This window comes from Lampetra fluviatilis, chromosome 5, assembly GCF_964198595.1.
Source record: "Lampetra fluviatilis chromosome 5, kcLamFluv1.1, whole genome shotgun sequence".
NCBI classification, from domain to species: Eukaryota; Metazoa; Chordata; class Hyperoartia; order Petromyzontiformes; family Petromyzontidae; genus Lampetra; species Lampetra fluviatilis.
The window spans coordinates 16,322,628-16,342,851 of NC_136279.1; the positions used below are offsets into that span (position 1 = coordinate 16,322,628).

The 20,224-nt window shown below is 49.0% G+C and overlaps 1 protein-coding gene and 1 long non-coding RNA gene across 2 annotated transcripts in view; one reads left to right on the plus strand and one right to left on the minus strand.

Annotated features, from left to right (window-relative positions):
- The window catches only part of LOC144932269 (uncharacterized), a 46,860-nt gene that overhangs the window by 26,061 nt on the left and 575 nt on the right, over positions 1–20,224 (plus strand). The window contains exon 2 of the long non-coding RNA XR_013636883.1: positions 10,164–10,513. This is a non-coding gene — a long non-coding RNA (uncharacterized LOC144932269). The remainder of the gene's footprint in view (positions 1–10,163; positions 10,514–20,224) is intronic.
- Positions 12,111–19,970, minus strand: LOC144932270 (16 kDa calcium-binding protein-like). Its single transcript, XM_078856213.1, has 4 exons — positions 19,861–19,970; positions 16,593–16,664; positions 14,399–14,528; positions 12,111–12,719 (listed from the first exon to the last, which is right to left on the minus strand). Exons 1-4 carry the CDS (start codon positions 19,861–19,863, stop codon positions 12,688–12,690), a joined length of 237 nt encoding a protein of 78 aa, XP_078712339.1. The 5' UTR covers positions 19,864–19,970; the 3' UTR covers positions 12,111–12,687.

Below are 20,224 nucleotides of genomic sequence, written 5' to 3' on the forward strand. Positions count from 1 at the left end.
GGCCCCACGGCCCTCTGGATCCCCCAGATGGCTCCGTGCCTTGCCCACAGGTGCAACTTGTAGAACGGGCTGCTACCCCTAAATCCATTGTCTACCAATCTCCCAGCGGCACGCGCTCCAGTGACTCATTTCACGGCACTACATATGCACCAGCTGAACAGTCAAGCCCTGATGAAAAAGGTACTTCGAAAATCAATTAAGTGAGTTGCTACTTTCTAACCCAAGGCATGACACAATCATGATTTCATTGTTCCACCTCCTCAGTGGACGCACTCTCGGACACGTTCCAATCCGCGGCTGCCAACTGCTCTGATTTGTTCTTGTCCATTGGCTATCATCCCTTCCAGCCATGACGTGTCCTGACCCAAGCTAACTTAGTCTCATTGACAGTTTGAATTCACTAAGCTGAAACATGATAATTGGTTTTTTACCCTTTTATCTGGCAACAAAACTGACACCTTTTTTTTTACAAGGAGTCATGTTTGCATTGACCACAATACCTGCAGCCATAATGCAAACAAAAAACATAACTCTGATAATGTATGCACTGTCCTTGAAGTTGATTGGTCCACACCCGAGACAGCTTTCCTTAGAGCCTAGTCTCACATGGTGTTGGACCAGATGACGCCAAAAGGCGCATTATGGCTGCAGGTATTGTGGTCTATGCAAACATGACTCCTTGTAAAAAAAAGGTGTCAGTTTTGTTGCCAGATAAAAGGGTAAAAAACAATTATCATATTTTTTATTGGCAAATGAGGTTCCAAAGCTGAAACATGTTATGAATTATTGTTAATATTGTTCTTGTTTACCCTAGAAGGCCTCAACTCTGTCTCAATACTCTTTTTTTCGTGGGTGTCAATTATTTTTTCCTGCCAATTTTTCGCAGCAGGGGGCGACGGTGCCATTGAGATGTTTGGCGAATGCGGGTCACGTTGTATTCTTTTTTAGCTATGGGAGGAGACTGGAAAATACAGGGGAAACCCATGCAGAACAGGGGGAGAACATGCATACTCTACACAATCATGCGCCCGAGTTGAAAATCGAACCCAGGCCTCTTCTTGCCGTGAATCACTCGTGTTGCCACTGCGCCACTCTGCACGCCCATTGCGCCTCCTTGAATGGTGACTTTAACCTGCATATTATCTCGAAGGCACTCATTTTTTTAATGATGGTTGTATGTATGTAAATGTAACTTTTTTCGCACCCTATATAGTTAACTGTGCTAATCAGAGGTGCGGGGAAGGACAACAAACTAAACACAAAAATCAGCATCATGGGATCTCCTTTGCCGGTACCAAAATATGATAATAGATTTTTTCCCCTTTTTTGGCAACAAAACAGGTGTTAAGATGTTAAAACACCAAACTGAAACCTTTTACAAGGAATCATGTCTGCATTAACCACAATGCTTGTGGTCAGAATGCAAACAAAAAACATACTCTGATAAAATATGCATTGTCCTTGATACTGATTGGTCCACACCAGAGACAGGTTTCAGATTTTAAAATGCATAGCTCCAACGGCTTTATAATATCAGACGCCCGCAGAAACATATCTGGTTAATTTGTGGCAAGCACTTTGCGAAGTTCCAGGGAGCGGGATGAATTGTTTTTCAAAGTGTGGCTTCGTGTGTATCCTTGAGCCTTAGGCACTTTGACTGAACCTGGAGAATCCTGAGTGTGTTGAGTGTGGAGAAGTTCACCTCTGTAAGTGTCTCAATGCCAAACCTGAAACGCGTGCACCCACCGCAGGGCGAAGCTTCACATCTTCTAAAAAAAAATTCCAATTTGATTTTGTTTGGAAAATATTCCAGCGTTTCGAATATGTGTGCAATGAAGGATGTGTGGGATCAAATGGATAGCCCCGAGCAAAATGTTTATCGAACTGCGCATGTGCCATGCAGATATAACTTTAAAAAAATTTACAACAGGGGATACACGCAGAGATGATAATGTCATTTAGATTTTACCAAAGGAGAGTAGAGATGGAACGATTTGTTCTCACCCTCCATCCGAGCCATTGCCACCCCCGCAATTCGATACATTATTGCGATTTAGGGTCACAATTCGATCAACTGAAAACAATTGTAGACAGACTCATAACTGTTGTCGATAATTATGACTATAAGCAAAGATGAGTAGAACTCTGTTCTGTATCTCCACATATAAAACATATATATTAGTTCATCGGCCTAGCGGCTCTCCGGACCAATAGTATCCAGTAGTATTTGTTTAAGAAAGTAAACTCTGGACCGGATTCACCTTCTGGGTCTCAGCAGCAGTCAGGCTTGCGAAACAAACGCTGCTGGGTTAGATACCTGACGGTATTGGCAAGATCACTCCATCTCAATTATGGGGCTCTGTTCCACGTAAAATTAGATTGTGGCGAACGTACCGAGATCGGGCATAGTCATAACCCTGTTGGTAGATCGACTCAGACCATCATTCCTCCAGGGTCGATAAAATGAATCACCAGCACTCGGTCGAAGTCAACAGTGGTTGACCTATGGATAAAATTATCCCCACCATATGAATGTAGATTCCCCAAGACAATCGCATGAATACTTAAAGATGTGTACTCCGTTGAGCAGGACATAGCCATCGAAGGATTGTTTTATTTTCTTGCGCATGGTGGCAGCAGCACGTTCAGGAGCTCGGTGCAAATATCCAGGTCTGCTGCTCGCCACGACGCCGGGGTTTCAGAAGAGAGACAATTCGTGTCGTTTTGCTGTTTCTCCTCCGTTGAAGGAGCGGTGGTTTACGATATGGTCCATAGTTTGGGTTGCATCGCCAGAATAACACTGATGTGGATTTTTTTTAAAGTCTCTCCTTGATCCCTAAGTACCCCTCGACCGCGGTCACTCATTCCTCACTCCTTGCACGTCCCTACCGTTCCATCCTGTCACCGTTATTTAAACGCTCTCAAGCGCCTTCTTCAGTGAAGGCGTGGCTGTAGGTATAAAATAAGAGAATAATATTGACTTTCCTGAGCGTCCAACAATTCCGGAAACTCATCGAGCACACGGCTCAATGGTGCTGCTGTTGCTAGCCGCGTCGCCTCTTGGGCATGTGATGTCAAACACACGGCGCTGGCCAACGATAACCGTGGAAGACCAAGAGGCTGATGTTCAAAAACAAATATTTCATTGCTATGTTGAGATAAACGTCGTGCGTTTCATTAATCACTCATTCTAAATGTCCCACGCCCACTTTAGGGTACACACGTAACCCGATTCTATCCTCTTGTTAGCTGTTCTTTGTAACTCCGGTGTGAATTAAGTTCACATAGAGGCGACGCTGCCCTTGGTTGTAACGGTGATCACACTCCACTCGCAATCCAGAGGTCGCCGGTTCGATTCCATCTACCCGGCCTGGCTGTTCCCAAATGGTCCTCACCGCCTCTACGCACCCAGCAGTACACTTGAACACGTAGGAACACCACCAACGGTCCAATTGATCGGCAGGTCGCCTTGTGGTGGAGTAATCGTGTGGGTTACGACCCCGCTTGACAGCGCGTCTGGTCAACGTGGGAGCGGTAGACCAAAAGGCTACTCTCGACCTCCTTCTGGTGGAGGCCTTTCCACACTCTGCAAACTATTGGCGCTGAAGTTGAGCGAGCTAATGTGAGGGAGAACTTGCATTATTTGGTGATGTTCTGATTGCAAGCTACAGTGCGACCTGTGGCCGTGCAAACCGAACCACGGACCATCGGAGCTTGATGCCGAAATGTTGAGGTCAGCTGAGCCACGACGAGAGAGATGGTTTCAGGTGAAAGAGACAGAGAATTCGAGGAGTTGTTTTGCTATTGCTCCTTCGTTGAAGGAGCGCAGCTTGCATCGGTTCACTATAGTTTGGGTTGCACGGCCACATTTCTTGTCCATTTACACAAAAATGACAAGGGACTACATTCTAATTTCCTGACCCTCCCCCCTTAATTGCTTCTTTTCCTCTGTTCTGTTCCCTCCAGGTTTTCCTCCTGCGTGATTCTGTGCTCCGATACGCTTCTTGCATTGCGGGCGCATTATATTTCTGATTTGTTGAATATAATCGAATCATGCCCCCCCCCCCACACCCACCGCCCCCCACTATGATAATCGAATTTTGGGGTTGAATTGTTGCTACGCGCCTGGTGGGATCCAGCATCAGGCCCGGGGCGAAATTCCGTGCTTTGGAGTCCGCGTGCCTCTGCTGCCACCAACGGGCCCGAGCGGGGAACTGCTCTGCCCTTGGGTCGGCCGCCCACGACACCAAGAACCTTTTACTGGTAGGAACCTCCTGGTTCCACCAGCCCACAGGGGATTATTGTGTCCGTCCGTCGTGGAGGGAGGTGCTGGTGGGGAGGGAGGGGCTGAGTGGGGAGGGGAGGGTGGGGAGGGGCTGGTTGGGGAGGGTGGGGAGGGGCTGGGTGAGGAGGGGCTGGTCACCCCGTGGTGCCCTTATAAAACTCAACGTTTAACCTACTCACACCGGCTTGTGCCCGCCCTCACACTCGGGCATATTTGCGGAATACACCACGCCGCCGTTGACCCTGGCCATTGACCGAGCAACCCAACGTTCCTACCAGCTCCCTCCGCAGGAATGTGTATACCATTTAGCAGACGGATCGCGTGAGTTCAAACCGTTTGCTAATTTACCTATGCAGTTAATGATCAACCACGATCCGTAGTGTTTGCCCTGCTGGTGAAAATAGGGGTGCTCAATGCGTCTGGCGCAGCATTAATACTGAAGCAGGGGCCGTCCATAAATGACGTCATGCACCTGGGGGGGGGGGGGTCAGATATTTGTGACGATGTGTGACGAGAGGGGGGGAGGGGGGTTTGAGAAATGTGACGTCACATCAAAATGCGCAACTTTAAATAAATATAGACAACACGTTCTACTTAATGAAATATACTTTTTAATAAATGTTTTCTCCTACAACATCAGAGTGCAGCGCCACATTAAATACGCACTACAATGACAATAGTTGAAAGCGATTTGAAGCATGTTTTTTTGGGGGGGGGGGGGGGCGAGCTTTGTGACGTCATATTTGAGGGGGGGTCTGACTTTTTGTGACGCCGTGTGACGAGGGGGGGGGGGTAAAAAATTCGTCCAAAATCGCGTGACGTCATTTATGGACAGCCCCTCATAAACCCATTTAGGTGTTTATATAAGTCTGGCTGCATGACGCTGACCAGACACTGCCGAATCCTATCAATGCCGACTGGCTGGCTCCCTAATCTCTTCATTATCAACAATCCACGCGACAATCGCAGTACAGTACAAGTCTTCGTCCGAGCTCGGGGGTGTTTCCTCCTGACGCTCGAATGCTTCCCGGCCATAGTAATTGTAATAATAATTTGTACAATAATTTGAATTATCATCGCTGAGATCGCGAGGAGGCGCGTGCACGAACACGCCACGCGGGGGGGGGGAGCCTCGACACGCGCGGTCACGTGGCACCACCCTCCCAGGCGCAAACCAATTTGCGTTTTGGACAAAACAGAAGCTTTTGTTCAATGTGTGTGTGTGTTTACCGTGTATGTGTGTTAAATAGGTGTGTGTGTGTGTGTTTACCGCATGCGTTCAATATGTGCGTATGTGTTCAATGTGTGTGTGTTTACCGTGTGTGTGTATGTACTTACCAGGGGCGCAATATGTAGTATTGGTGTCTCTTGCTTACAACTCAACCTGAAACCTGTTGGGGCACAAACGGCGCCGACTTGGCACGGCGACCTGCTGTGTGGTTCGTCTCAGCCCGCGGGCATTCTTCGCAATGATGCGGTACAGTAACATGGCAATGGCGAGGTTTTGTGCAGTGTCTAGCTCATCAGTTCTAGTGTAAGATTTTCGCAGCCGATACGACGATTGTTTTATTGCCCCCCCGCCACCACCCGACAAGATTGTAAAGGTGACAACCTCGTCTCGGGCGGCCGAGGGTTCATGATGAGAATGATTGAATCAAACGACCAAGTGGCCGAGCCCAGATAAAAACAACAAACATTGATGGCTGCCTGGTGAATAGCAGCTCGCGACTGACGCCCGAGGGCACTCGTCTGCTCCGGACGCAACTGTTTCACCCCGTCGGCTTTTGGCGATTCTGATGGTGGTACCGTGCAGGCCGTGGGGTGGGGGGGGATTACTTCACCATATTTCACCACGCTGGTCAGCAGGGCTTGGTGTAGGCTGGGGTAGCAAAGTTCCAGATAACTTAGCTCGCAGCAGCCGATAGGATGGCAACTTTGTTTTGTGCACGACGGTTGTTCATCCCAAGCACTTAACCAGGCTCAAAAAATCTGCCGAGCTTTCGAGATCGGACGCATTTTGGCTCATGCGAGTGAGTGCACTGGAATGTTGGCAGTGTTGGCGCAGATAATGTTTTAAATAATGCAGTTGGCAGCAGTTTGTGAATTGATTACTCTCGTCGCGTGCAATTGTGAGAGAGATGCTGTCGTGATGTCAATGATCAGGGCATCGACTTTAAATGCAGAGTTCGACGGTTCGATTTGATCTCCCGGCACGGCAATTGCAAACGAGTACGTAAATTCCGTCGCATTCGTAATCAGAATCTTTATCCTGGGAGAAATCTGATGAGCTATGAAGCTCAGATATCCAGTCGGGGTGGGGCAGTTCCTGAAATCTTCCCCACCGCCACTGTTCACAACACGGCAGGTCGCGTACTGTGGTGGGGTAAAGTATGGGTACTCTCCCACCTCTTGCACGACGTCTGGCCAGTGTGGAAGAGTAGGCCAAAAACACCCTCCAGAGGGGGTTCTCTAGAGCTCCCTCTAGCGAAGGCCCATGCTGTGAAAAATACCTTTATAGCTTATCGGATTCCTCCAGTGTCAATAAATATTCTTCCGCCATAAATGGCGTGACCAAGAAATGACAGAGGGCTGCACATGTGTAAAGGAGAGCCGACACAAGATTGCAGGGGTTTCGTCCTTTAATCCTTTTCTTTCATCCACACCTGTCCCCAGCCGTCCCAATATCGTTCCCGCCAAAGGCCCCCTTTTCCCGCCCGTTCTCCCCTTATATCTACTCGATCACCCCTCCCACTAACCCTCCTATTGGTGGGAATCCTTCCACTGACACCCCTACACATGTGTAGTAGGTTCAAATTAGGTGCACACACACGCAACTTGGAGGCAACACTATTTATTAAACGGTAAATAATATAACACTCTACATGAGGTGGTGACCACCTTCCTCAACTCACTAACACTCTGGAACACGACACAGACTGGACCAGGCAGGCAACGGCCTGCCTGGCCCAGGACGACGACTCGGGACTTGACGACCGAAGATGTCTTCACCTTGGAGTACAGTACAACAGCTGCCTCGCTCTGCGTTCACACCACGCTTATATTTGGTTTGGCGTGGCTGGCTCCGCCCCGGCGTGGCTGGCTCTCTTCAGGCCACGCCTCCCTTCCCAGGACACGCCTCACTTCCCCCACCTCTGGGAGGGTCCGGATCCCTCCACCACGTGACCCCCCAGGCACCCCCTTGGGGCCCCCAGCCTTCGTACGGGCCGACACAGTAGTGACCTTTCTCTGTCACTACATCACCCCCCCCCTGTATAAACACACAGCCGTCCCCGGCTGTAACACAACTGTGAAACATCGAAAAGGTGTGCCTCCGAACAAACAACATCAATAAATGACCGGCGACCGATAAGAAATACAATCACGTAATATATACAGAATCGACGAGGGTAAAAGGGAACCGCATAGAAAACGGGGAATTAACAACAATTATACATGAAAACTGGCTAACCCACTTACGCTCCAGCACAGCCCCCCCCCCCCCCCCCCCCGTTAGAATCACGCATGCAATGACAGTCACCCGTTAGCACCCCCCCGCCTTTCCGACGTGGCGTCACAACTAGTAGCACGCGTCGGCCATATCGGGGGGGGAATTTCCATGTTACCACCCCACCGCCTTTCCGACGCGGCGTCACAACCAGTAGCACGTGTCGGCCATATCGGGGGGGGGAATTTGCATGTTACCACCCCACCGCCTTTCCGACGCGGCGTCACAACCAGTAGCACACGTCGGCCATATCGGTGGGATTTTAACCCAGTCTCTCTCCAAGACTCGCATCGCAGCATATAGCTGTACCGACCGAGCTGAGACCCAGTCTCTCTCCAAGACTCGCATCGCAGCATATAGCTGTACCGACCGAGCTGAGACGACCCAGTCTCTCTCCAAGACTCGCATCGCAGCATATAGCTGTACCGACCGAGCTGAGACGACCCAGTCTCTCTCCAAGACTCGCATCGCAGCATATAGCTGTACCGACCGAGCTGAGACGAGCCAGTCTCTCTCGAAGACTCGCATCGCAGCATATAACTGTACCGACCGAGCTGAGACGACCCATCGTTCACTCATTGCACAACATGCACCCTAACAACTGAGGGATACAGTCCCAACGTAACAGGACAACTCCACCTGAACCTTACGAATCTCCAGCCCACTGTTTCAACGCACCTCCGAGTGTCTCACTCTCCGGGCCGTCAGGTCAAGCCATCAGACACAGCATGATGGGACCACACTCTCTGAGCCATGTGACCGCACAGCCCACTTGGCTAGACAAGCCACGGAGTGTCTCGATCTCCGGGCTGTCAGGTCAAGCTGTCAGACAGCATGACGGGACCACACTCCCCGAGCCATGTGAGCGCACAGCCCACTAGGCTAGACAAGCCACGGAGTGTCTCGATCTCCGGGCTGTCAGGTCAAGCCATCAGCCATTGCATGACGGGACCACACTCTCAGAGCCCTGTGAGCGCACAGCCCACTAGGCTAGACATACCACGGAGTGTTTCAATCTCCGGGCTGTCAGGTCAAGCCGTCAGCCATTGCATGACGGGACCACAACGTTCATGTTAGACACGCAACACTCACTGGGCCATCCTGGTCAGGACCTGCGCCCCAAGATAGGTGACAGCCAGCAGCACAATTACAAATCCCTGGCAGCATGTCACCATCGCAATTTAACACCATCACAACACATACAATTTGAATTATGATCCCCCACAGAACTGATCCAATGCCGAACAGGTACGCACAATTTGTGACGATCCCGAATATTCAATGGTCACAACAATACACCTCACATCCCGTATCCGTACACATCATCTCCGAGACTCGCATTGCAGCATGCAGCTGTACCAACCGAGTGGAGAGAGCAATGCAATTTGACGGCAATTAACGGAAACGCACCCCCGATCCATATAGAACACAAGGAGCATTCCCGCACAAAAGACATCATCTGTGCAACAACGGACAGGAACCAACCAGCGAGTTTGAAACAAACCGAACCTGTCATTTCTAAATCCCCTTCAACATTAACCATGGGACTCAGGGCATTCGAATTTTGAGAGCAAAAAAACTATACACAAACCCCAAGAATCGCCGAATTGATGAATACAGTATATGCAGTATACGAAGTTCGTACAGTAAATCGTTTGGCGCAATGCTCCATCCAGTCCCCACATGGCAACACACACAATCAATACTCCAGACAATCCGTACATAGTAAACAATCACAAGCAAGTACCCAACATTCCATACACTGTTAACAATTCCAAGCAAAGCTCCATACGGTCTGTACCTTGGCAACAATGACGATCAAAGTTTCTTACAGTTACACGTGACAATCACGAGCGAACCTCCATACAGTATACACAATAACAATGGCGATTTCGCAACAAAACGATGTAACACGAGTCATTAACACGGCAACCTACAGGATATCAACGGAGCTCGGGACACCAACACGAATTAATCATTAACTACACCCAGAAGATACCGATCTCGACGCCGTAATTAACAGCAACACTTGTTACAAGCAGAAACCCCCATGGTCGCCGCGTCAATTTATCACGCACACAACCGGACGAACACGCTCCGCAACCCAGCGAGTTAAAAAAAAAACACACGCGATCGCAACCCGGCGCACGTAAGATGGGTGAAGATTATTATTTTTTTTCTTGGGGCCGGGTGCTTGTCATGTCACGACTCGCCTGGCAAACTGTGAATAGTGGAGGGCGGCAAGGTGGAGCACTGGGACGGCCCGAAGAATCTTTCATGGTGAACACGGCCTGCTCTTGCGAACCCATCCACCTCTCGCGAACCCATCCACCTCTCGCGCTCGAGCTGAAGACTGGAACTCCCCCTCTGCAGGCGTTGATGTCGGCGGGAGCGGCATTTCAGCAGCAGGAGCGGCGTTCCCGCCGCCGAAATGGCGGGAGCGGCGCTTTGGCGGGAACCGCGCCCCGACCAGCCGCCGAAATGGCGGGAACCGCGTGGCCCGCATGGCCGGGCCTCCCCTGCCAGCCCCCGCAGCGACGATGGTGTCCTCTCCCCGCGGCTCCGTCGCTCCATTCCCGATGGCGGCGAAGCAGCAGTGTGGTGCCAGTCCCGCCGCTCCGCGTGCAGCGCCATCTCTCTCTCTCTCTGTCACCGGGGCTGCCTTCCCCGGGGCTGTCCGAAGGATGGTCGTCACACCGTCCCCGTTGTACGAAGGCGTCCAGGTGAGTTGTATATTTGTTTTTCGTGTGCCCATTTTACTTCCCTAGGATAACACCTAGCAATATTTATTTTTCCAACTTCTGACACCAAATGTAGTAGGTTCAAATTAGGTGCACACACACGCAACTTGGAGGCAACACTATTTATTAAACGGTAAATAATATAACACTCTACATGAGGTGGTGACCACCTTCCTCAACTCACTAACACTCTGGAACACGACACAGACTGGACCAGGCAGGCAACGGCCTGCCTGGCCCAGGACGACGACTCGGGACTTGACGACCGAAGATGTCTTCACCTTGGAGTACAGTACAACAGCTGCCTCGCTCTGCGTTCACACCACGCTTATATTTGGTTTGGCGTGGCTGGCTCCGCCCCGGCGTGGCTGGCTCTCTTCAGGCCACGCCTCCCTTCCCAGGACACGCCTCACTTCCCCCACCTCTGGGAGGGTCCGGATCCCTCCACCACGTGACCCCCCAGGCACCCCCTTGGGGCCCCCAGCCTTCGTACGGGCCGACACAGTAGTGACCTTTCTCTGTCACTACACATGCACCCACAATTGCGAAGGTTGTTCACGAAGCAGGCGGTGCAAGTGTTTTCAGAGTCTGCATTGATAGATGGTGAACGTGGTGTAACAGATTTTAAAACTTTCCATTTTTTTAAGGGGCCCGTGTAATAGACCACAACATATGTAGATTACAAGTTGCTTTTTGTTGTTGATTAATGGGCATTGTCCCTTCCGAGATCTGGCGAGATGGGACACGTTCCAGTTGCTTTGGTCATAGGCTATATAATTATTTTAATGATGCTCAAGCCATCGCTTGGCTAGCAGACCTCGACATTTATCTCCCGAACACATTGCCATCATGCGAAAGAAAAATGCAAATATTATATTCGCTATAGAGGAAAATTGTGTAAAATAAGTATGTGTTAAGATTTAATCAAATTCTTTGCAAATTAGACACTCGTGCTGCATCTAAGGTAATCGAGAAAACAAAACTATACAAAAAACTGAAAAAATATGAACGAGACAGCAAGAAACTTAAAAAAAAATTAAACCAAAATTGTGACCACAAATCGTAATATTTCTTGGGAGTCTGACCGAATCTTCACATTCCGAGTGTAATAATAACCCCGATACAGGAACACCCGCAGCGCCAGTTTGACACATTCCGGCTGGTCCGCCCGCGGTCCCTCTCGGGTTTAACCAGACCAGACTTCGCGAGACCTTCTCTGAGGGCACTTGTTTCTCAGTCTTTCTTTGGCCCGTGGACCACTTCGCCGATAGGAAACATTTCCGCGTACTACCCGACCTCCTGTATACCAGGCGAAGTAGTTAACATCTCGCCACCACGGCGCCTCTACTGCTGCGCACAGCACAGTAGTCCCATCAGAGAGCATCTGTTGATCAGGGTCCGATCCATCCATCACCTGCCATCGAGCCTCCCACACTCGAACCTGTGCCAAGCTAGATGCACGTTATGTACCGAGTGCTCTTGCGCTTGGTGCAAACTCGGTGGTGAATGGCGGCTGTCGATGTTGGCCACGGCGATGTTGTGCGTTATAATAACAGAAGAATCGATGGTCACACGTGAATCTCACACCAATTTGTTTTATTTCAATTTATGTCAAGTTATTTCACCTGAAACACCATGAAAAGGCAGCTTTTGAGAAGTCCTAGTGAGGGTTGTAGAATCACCTCCGTATGTATTCACTTGTTCAGTACGTAGGTGGCAAGGAATGGGATGCGTCCGTGGGAATGTCAATAGAGGAGATGCATCAGTGCCAATGTCAGTGTGTGTACGCACATGCTGGTACATGCGTGTGTATGTGTTGGTAGGTCTTTGTCCCTGTGTTGGTGTGTATGCAATGTTTTATCTAGATTTGTGTGCGTATGCATTTCAGTCTGTGTATATGTGTTGGTGTGTATGCGTGTGAGTGTGTACATGTGTTGGTGTGCGTATGTTTATATTTCTATACGTCAATGTGTACATGTGTATCCATACGGGTGTGTTTCTGCACGCTTGAGAGTTGCCGTGAATGTGGGTTACTGTGTATGTTGGTGTGATAATGAGGGAATGTGTGTGTGTCTTTGTTTTTTGTCAGTGTTGGTATATGTATGTTGTAGTGTGGTGTGCGTGAGCGTGCGATTCCATGTCATCCCGACTTGTCATCACTTCTTCTTTGACATGTACACCACAAACTCTGCAAATGGAAACACAAAAGCATTTACAAACAATACAAGGAAGCCATTAATTATTTAGCAAATACCCACCATTTGTGAGTTGCTTACATGGCTATACGCTGAAGGACATGCCCTACATTCATTCCTTGAAACGATTACCTTAACCCATTACGGAAGAAGCTGCGGGTTGGCATGTTGAACGCCACGAGGCAAATGTGAATCACAAGAGTAAAAAACCACACTTGACACCAATGATGTACATTGTTAGGCAATAGAGTACACCAGCCAATTACACTGGCTCTGGCCCCAAATCTAACCAGACTCTGCAGGACCTCCTGCCTCCAGCCATGCACTATCTGCCATATCTACAATTTCCTTTGCCCGTCTGCCACCGAGCCCCCCATCCGTGTCTCCATCACACCGTTGCCTTGCCTGCTCAAAATCCCTCTCTGTAAAGATTTCAAAAAATCCATCCCCTCCAAACTCCTAATAATCTGGAATTATACCACTTAGACTTCTGCACCTGCACCCATAAAACATACCCACATCAAAATACCCCGATCCGTCCCACGGACTATCAAATCCAGTCTCAAACCATTTACGAGATCACCCCTCATTGTCTACAGCATCCTCCATGGACTCGACCCCTGCTCCATGTCCTCTCAGCTCCAGCAACAACATTTTTTGGTGAAACGCTCGAATCACGTCTCTGCTGCCGCCATCGAGGGCTGAACGTTCTTCCCCCCAGCCGTCTCTAATGTCGGCTCCCAGTCTCTGTTCAAGGCCCCTTCCTCTTCTCCTCTACCTATGACCAGAGGTGGGACAAAGTCATTGTTATGCAAGTCCAAGTCGAGTCGCAAGTCATCAAATTCATGACTCGAGTCTGACTCGAGTCCAAGTCACATGACTCGAGTCCACATCTCATAGGTGGGACAAAGTCATTGTTATGCAAGTCCAAGTCGAGTCGCAAGTCATCAAATTCATGACTCGAGTCTGACTCGAGTCCAAGTCACATGACTCGAGTCCACACCTCTGCCTATGACTGCCCCCCCCCCCCACCGTATCTATACAGAGATCTCAAATTGTGGCTTTCAATTTACAAAAAATGCCACATCTGTGACCCTGCCATTATTTTATATTGCAACATATTAGACACTAGCCATGAACTAATTTTTATTTCATTTTACCAGGCAAGGCCCAGTGAGCTATATAGCTCGTTTGTAGCCAAATACACTAAAACGCATGTTTCTACATGTGCAGGGAAAAACTGGTAGGACCCGGAGAAAAAATCCACACGACCACGGGGAGAGAGACATGCAAACTCTAAGTGGTGGCCCTATAACCACAGTGGTCATTTAAATGCTGGCCCTAGCATTTTTGTCTTCCACTCTCACCAAAATTAACACCAACCCAACACAAACTCTAAAAAGTCGAGATAAACGTGTGTAGGCCTAGGCTTAAATACTAAAATGTGGTCACAAATGCTTCCCCCACCCCGCCGCCCGCTAACGTTGCGATGGCCTCAAAACTCAAAATTGTTGTCGTTATTACCGTAGCATAGTCTTGACTACAGGCATGCGCCAAAAATGTAGCCGTCCAGAAATAACTTCCAGAACAACTTGTAAAAGTTTACTTCATTCCAGTCTGTCCACCTGTATAGAGTATCGTCAGACAACATCGCCCGCCACGGTGGCCTCACCCTGGTAGGAGATCTTCTCGTCCTTTCCCCGGTCGTTTTGAAGGAAGAAATCGTCCACGGAGTTCTCGGGAAGCCCCAAGCTCTTGAGTCCCTCCTGCACCTCCAGCTTGCTCAAGTACCCAGATTCATCCTGCAAATGGGCGACATCGCCGTTGACCAACCGTGCGAATCGGAGGTGGGGGGGTGGGGCGCAACAAACTAAAAGCACAAAAAACACAAAGTTGATAAAAATAATTCACAAATTGAGCAAGTTTCTACGATCTGGGGATAGACAATGGCAGGGAATTCCACATTCGAGTCATGCGAAGAGAAGGAAGCAGAAACATGCGTTGAGATTATTTAGATAATTTTGATGCTATAAATGTCCAAATGATGGGCCACTATGTTGAGCTGTCATTTGTGGCCAGGTCGCTTCTGAAAAAAAAGTTAAACCTCAGTGGGCTGTGCCTGGTAGGATGGGGATGGTTTCGTTTTATTTGTTTGTTTGGGTGATTTGTTAACCTTTCTTGTACGTTGCACTACCATCATGTTTTTGTAACGTTCTTACCCGCCCCTATTGGACATCTGCGACAAAGAGCTTGATAGCTCATCGGATTCCTCCAGTATGAATAAAATACATATTATGATTCTGAGAAAGAGAAGGGCTTTGATTCAGCCAGCGTGGTGGCTGAACCCGGTATGGATGAGATGAAACGGCGAGTCTGGTGGACGGAGCCCTCAAAATGAGTGGAGGAATCAAGGGGTGAAGTTCATCGGAATTGTAACGCCCATTGTAGTGGCGATAGAAGATTGACAAGGAGATGACTGACCGACAGTTGAGGGAGCGAAAAATTAATCTGTGAGTGCTGGATAATCGATTACCCTGAGTGGTTAACGTTGAATCGTTTTTTTTACGACTTCACACCCATCCTCACGACAAATCCCCGTGGACAGGGGGAAGGAGCCAATGGATCACATACGTAGTGCATTAAACACGTAACCAACTTTCGTTGACAATTATCATTCGTATTTGCCCTTGGTTAATTCACTGCTAGACAAAGGCCTCCCCCATGCCGCATCGCTCAAAGGGACCGTTTGCCCACACTTCACCATGCTGGTCAGTCAGCAAGGGTTAGTGAAGAGCACGATCTATAGATTGCTCAAGTTAAAAAAACTGGGTAATGATACCCCTGGGCAGCAGCATGGGGGACTGATTTTGAATCAATGTCGGGTTTTAAAATTCAGCCCACCTTGTGTCCTATCCCCTCGGCGAAAGCGTCTGCACGCAGATGCTGCTGCTGCCTCCCGCCGCTTTATTCCTGCCCAATATCTGCAATGTCACCCGAGCCCCCGACCCCACCACCCCATTTACCTCCACCCCCACAGTGACGTAAGCAAGGAATTGCAGGGCTGCACCTAGACTTTTTTTGAGCGTGCAAAATGACGGGCCGCACCCATAAGTTAATCTGCCGCAGCTTTAGGCCAGTCTTGTTTTTCTAGTTTCAGAAAGCCAGACCGACACCTGAGTTATTGCATGTGAAGGAAGTTGATGGTCGTAGCACCATCACGAACGACTGCACTAAAACAAAAAAAATCTAGATTTGAATTCGATTTCTTGTTCTCCTTTTCTCATCTTTATAAATGCCAGCTGACAATTATAGGAAATATGGTTGTACTGCCATGTTACAAACGTTTCTCTGTCGCAGGGTATAAGGGGCATTATATTCCCTGAGTGTGTGCCTAAAAAAATGGCACTGCAAGGGATATTTAAAAAGCTGTTCTATGACATTTCCTTCTACGGGCCATTCCCCAGCACATGGGGCGTCACCACTCTGCCATCAGAGTTAGAAATGGACATTTAATTGTAGGACACGATGCCAATATATAAATGGAAATAACATTGTAATGACGCATTTTTTTTATATGTAAGGGTTATCTATGCCACCCCATCATCTCGCATGCCATATGCCAAGTAAGTGTTGGGCGACACCAATTCCACCTCTTGGTCGATGACCGATCAGGTCATGGAAATTCCACTTTTATGTGTCAGAGCTCTGTTTGGTCTTAAGATGCCAAGCACCACTGTCGATGTTCCCGTACAGATTGTGGGGCAGCCTCATCCGTCGGTGCACACTTCACCGACTACTTTAGGATGACGACGACGACCATGACGATGATCGTGGTGCATTTAGTTGGAGGATGAAAACGTCCTTACCTTGTCCAAGCTCCGGAATTTGTCCCCCAATTCCTTCATCTGTTTTGCAAGTGGAGATGGCTTCGGGTGAGACTGAGAGGTGGGAGAGACATGGAGGAGAATCGTAAATCATTGGTTCACTTACATTCGGTTGCTCGGTTTAGCCAGGTGAGATGAAGCTCATCTCTAGTCGCAAGGGCGGCCTGGCTCACCATCATTATATTAAATGGATAGCCTTCCATTCTTATTCCTTCGTGACCGTTTTATAAATGGTCTTTGGGATTCTAACTATCATTTTCCCGAATAATTTCACCGCTAGATCGCAAGACTGTAGTAGCTTTTTTGTGATAGATATGTCAGTAAACGGGTATCATCGTATGGTTTTCTAGAGTAGCATATCGGAACAAATAACACACTTATACGATACCAAACATCTATAGAGTATGAAAATAGATAGGTGGAATCCATAAAACAGCTGGTATAAACGAGAGGCATTTCCACCCGTGGTTGATTCTACCTATGGTGGGTACGAGTAACATTTGCCACCCAACGTGGTGCCGAGCAATTCGCTCGGCTCCATGCGGGCTCGATGGGTCGTCCCGCGTCAGACGGTGGGTGGGTGGGTGGTGGGCGCGGCTCCGTGCCAGTTCGGACATTCCACATGAGTCAGACATCATGGATTAACAAAGGCGTTCACTGCAAATGAATACATTAATTGCTTTAATACTGTACGCAGCGAGCCACTGGATTTGTGTTGTGTCCACACAATAGCTGTGGAATCCACGGATACATTCATAATATAATATAGCCACACATCTAATATCAGACCGTCATATATCCGCCTTAACCATTCGTGTCCACACCCAGTGCAAAAATTTTGCACGGTGGTGTAACTGTCATTTTCTATAGATGTTCACTTATCCGACCTTTTTCACATATTCGCCTATGCCTCAAGTTCCCAGTGAGTCGGATATATGCAATGGATGATTTATTTTATAACCTTAACCACCTCGACACCCTGCACACCATTCGACCAACCACTGTTGAAAAGGACGTGACATTTAAACTGGCGTTTGCAATGATTAACGCAGGGAAAGCCTCACCCAGCCTTAAAGCCTCGCCGAGTCTCAAGACGAGGTCAGGAGGGTCCTGTGCATTGGGATGTTTGGCCAGTGGCGTTAACGAGTGCTTGGCGTGCGGGAGTTAACCGGAGAACTCACAGAAAACCCACCCAATGCAAACGAGTGGATTGAACTTGAGAATTTCCGGAGATTCGTTCAGTTCAGACCAAGTAAACGTAATGTGTGTGTGTGGACTAAATATATAAGCAAACGATACGTCGATGTGGATTGGCCGAACTGTTATCCAACCGTTGGCCACTGTTGCATCCTGCAGGCCCACGCGTACACACACGTTGTATGCACTGCCCCCCCCCGTCCCCTCCCCCCATCCAAGCACTACCCAGGCTCAAACCCTCCTTGAAAAAAAACACATTTTTGCAAAACCAAAATAGTTTTTTTACTTGCAAGTTGGGAGACGTCCATGACCGCAACCGATGGGGGGGCGGGTGGGAGTTACAGAGTCTCCACGACCACATTCAGAATGGGCGAGCGGTGGCGCAAACGTTTGGTCTGGAGTCACTTTAATTTGGGGAGTCGCTGCGAAATGCTTGGGAAGAATGTCTCGAAAATAGGAGGCTTTGGAAATCTTTGAATGTACGACATGCGCAGTTAAAATGTTATTATTAATCCGCCCTGCCTCTGCTCATCCAGCAGTACAAATAGGCATGTCGACAAACACGCAGTCGACCAACAGATTGCGTGTGGTGGGTCAAAACATGGGTGCTCTCCCACCTCTACCAATACGTATCGACAGTGTGGAGGAATAGACAAAAAATACCCTTCAAGGAGGGGACCGCTAGAGCTCCCTCGAGTGGAGACCCTTCCACCAGCAGTGACGAACGCAAGACATTGCAGGGCTGCGCCTTTACCTCTCTACCAAGGTGCGCAGATGAAGAAACTGCCCAGCCCTGCCGTGGTGGCTCGGAAGCTGTTAGCCCACGTCACCTCCCTGCTCTCGACCAATCAATGCACTCTTATCCCCTTGGCTCAAACTTCCTCTCTTTTCACCTAGTTCCCGACCTAAGTTATGATGATGAGGGGGGGGGGGTTTCTCAATTGCTCCGTTATGGGTCTCTTGTCGTTTCCAGATTTGATCATCCTCGAGCAGAAAACGTCCGCGTCTTTACACATGCAGTGGCACATTTCCACTGCTGGATGAATGCCGCATCTGTGCCGTGTCAGACATGGGGAGAGGGTGCGAGGTCGCTTTGACCATATTTCATCACTCTGGCTGGCTCAGTTCGGGTCGGCGAATTTGTCATCTGGGACGCATTTCCATCCCCCCTTAAGTGGGCGTAGACTCGATTCTACGCTTGCGAATTTTTTTGTCAGTGTCCCCTAGCGTGTCGGCATCCTCGAGTAACGATCGCCGCGTTGTGTTAGTCCAGAGCTCCGGACACCGAAATCACGAGAAGCGACATTATTTTTTTATTCGGTAAAGAAAAACAATAGTTCAACAGCCGCGATGTCATGCGAATATGAGATGGTGGTTTCTTAATAAGCAACGTAATGAAGCGTCATTTCTTAAGCCGTATGCGGTACTCGAGTCGCAGGTTTACCGACCACCCTGGTTTAGGAACAAGCGATGGGATTCGATCACATCGCACGCGTTTCCTGGGCAATATATATTTTTTAATGTTCGTGAAGAATGATCTCGGCCAAGTGCAACAGCTAAAACCACAAAACCCACATCCGACAGCCTTAAGGCACATCCGCGTTAAACCTACGCAATCGCATGTACACACACACGCGCGCCTTCCCGAAATTACATGCTATTGAAAATGTGCTGTTAACGAAATCATCAACATCATCTCACGTGCTACACGCCAGAAACTCGGTTAGATAATCACATCTTGGCAAATCCATGTTGGGCAACGTGTTCCATAACATAAAAATATTTAAAAAATTAGAGTTTCATGTCCAGGACAATCAGTTAAGCTCCTGGTTGATACATACAGGATACATACGCATGTATGTTGAACTTCTTTCGCACCGTACGTAGCCAACCGTGCTAATCGGAGGCGTTCAATACACATTAGCACAGGATACAATAATCGTGCGAAAGGAGTGATAGTGGCAGGGGCAATGTGGAACTGAGCGCAGGAGTTTGGTTGTTGTTATTGTTGTTGTCGTGTGTGCGGTGCAAAAGCAACGATTTGATCTCTCACCATGGTGGACTTGGATGTGCAGAGCTCGCGTCGAAGAGAAGATGATGAGATCGGCAGAGTTCACCCGGTGCTTTGGGCAATGAGCGTGGGCGGATGTCGAGCAGGAATTTATAGCGGAGTCTGGGTGTGGCCCTGAGCGCGTGTACGGGGCGTGGGTGGGGTGCGTGCGTAGAGCCGTGTACAGGGGGTTAGGGGAGGGCAGAGCAGCGACGCTCACAACAACGAACGGAGCGCCGGGCGGATAAAATTTGACCAAGTTGGCACAGTAGGGGGGCACAGCTGGTGCATCCGCCGGTCATCTCAGTCAACCCCATGGCACCTGGGTCTGTCCCGTGACCTCCTGCCAGCAGTGAGCCTTCGACAC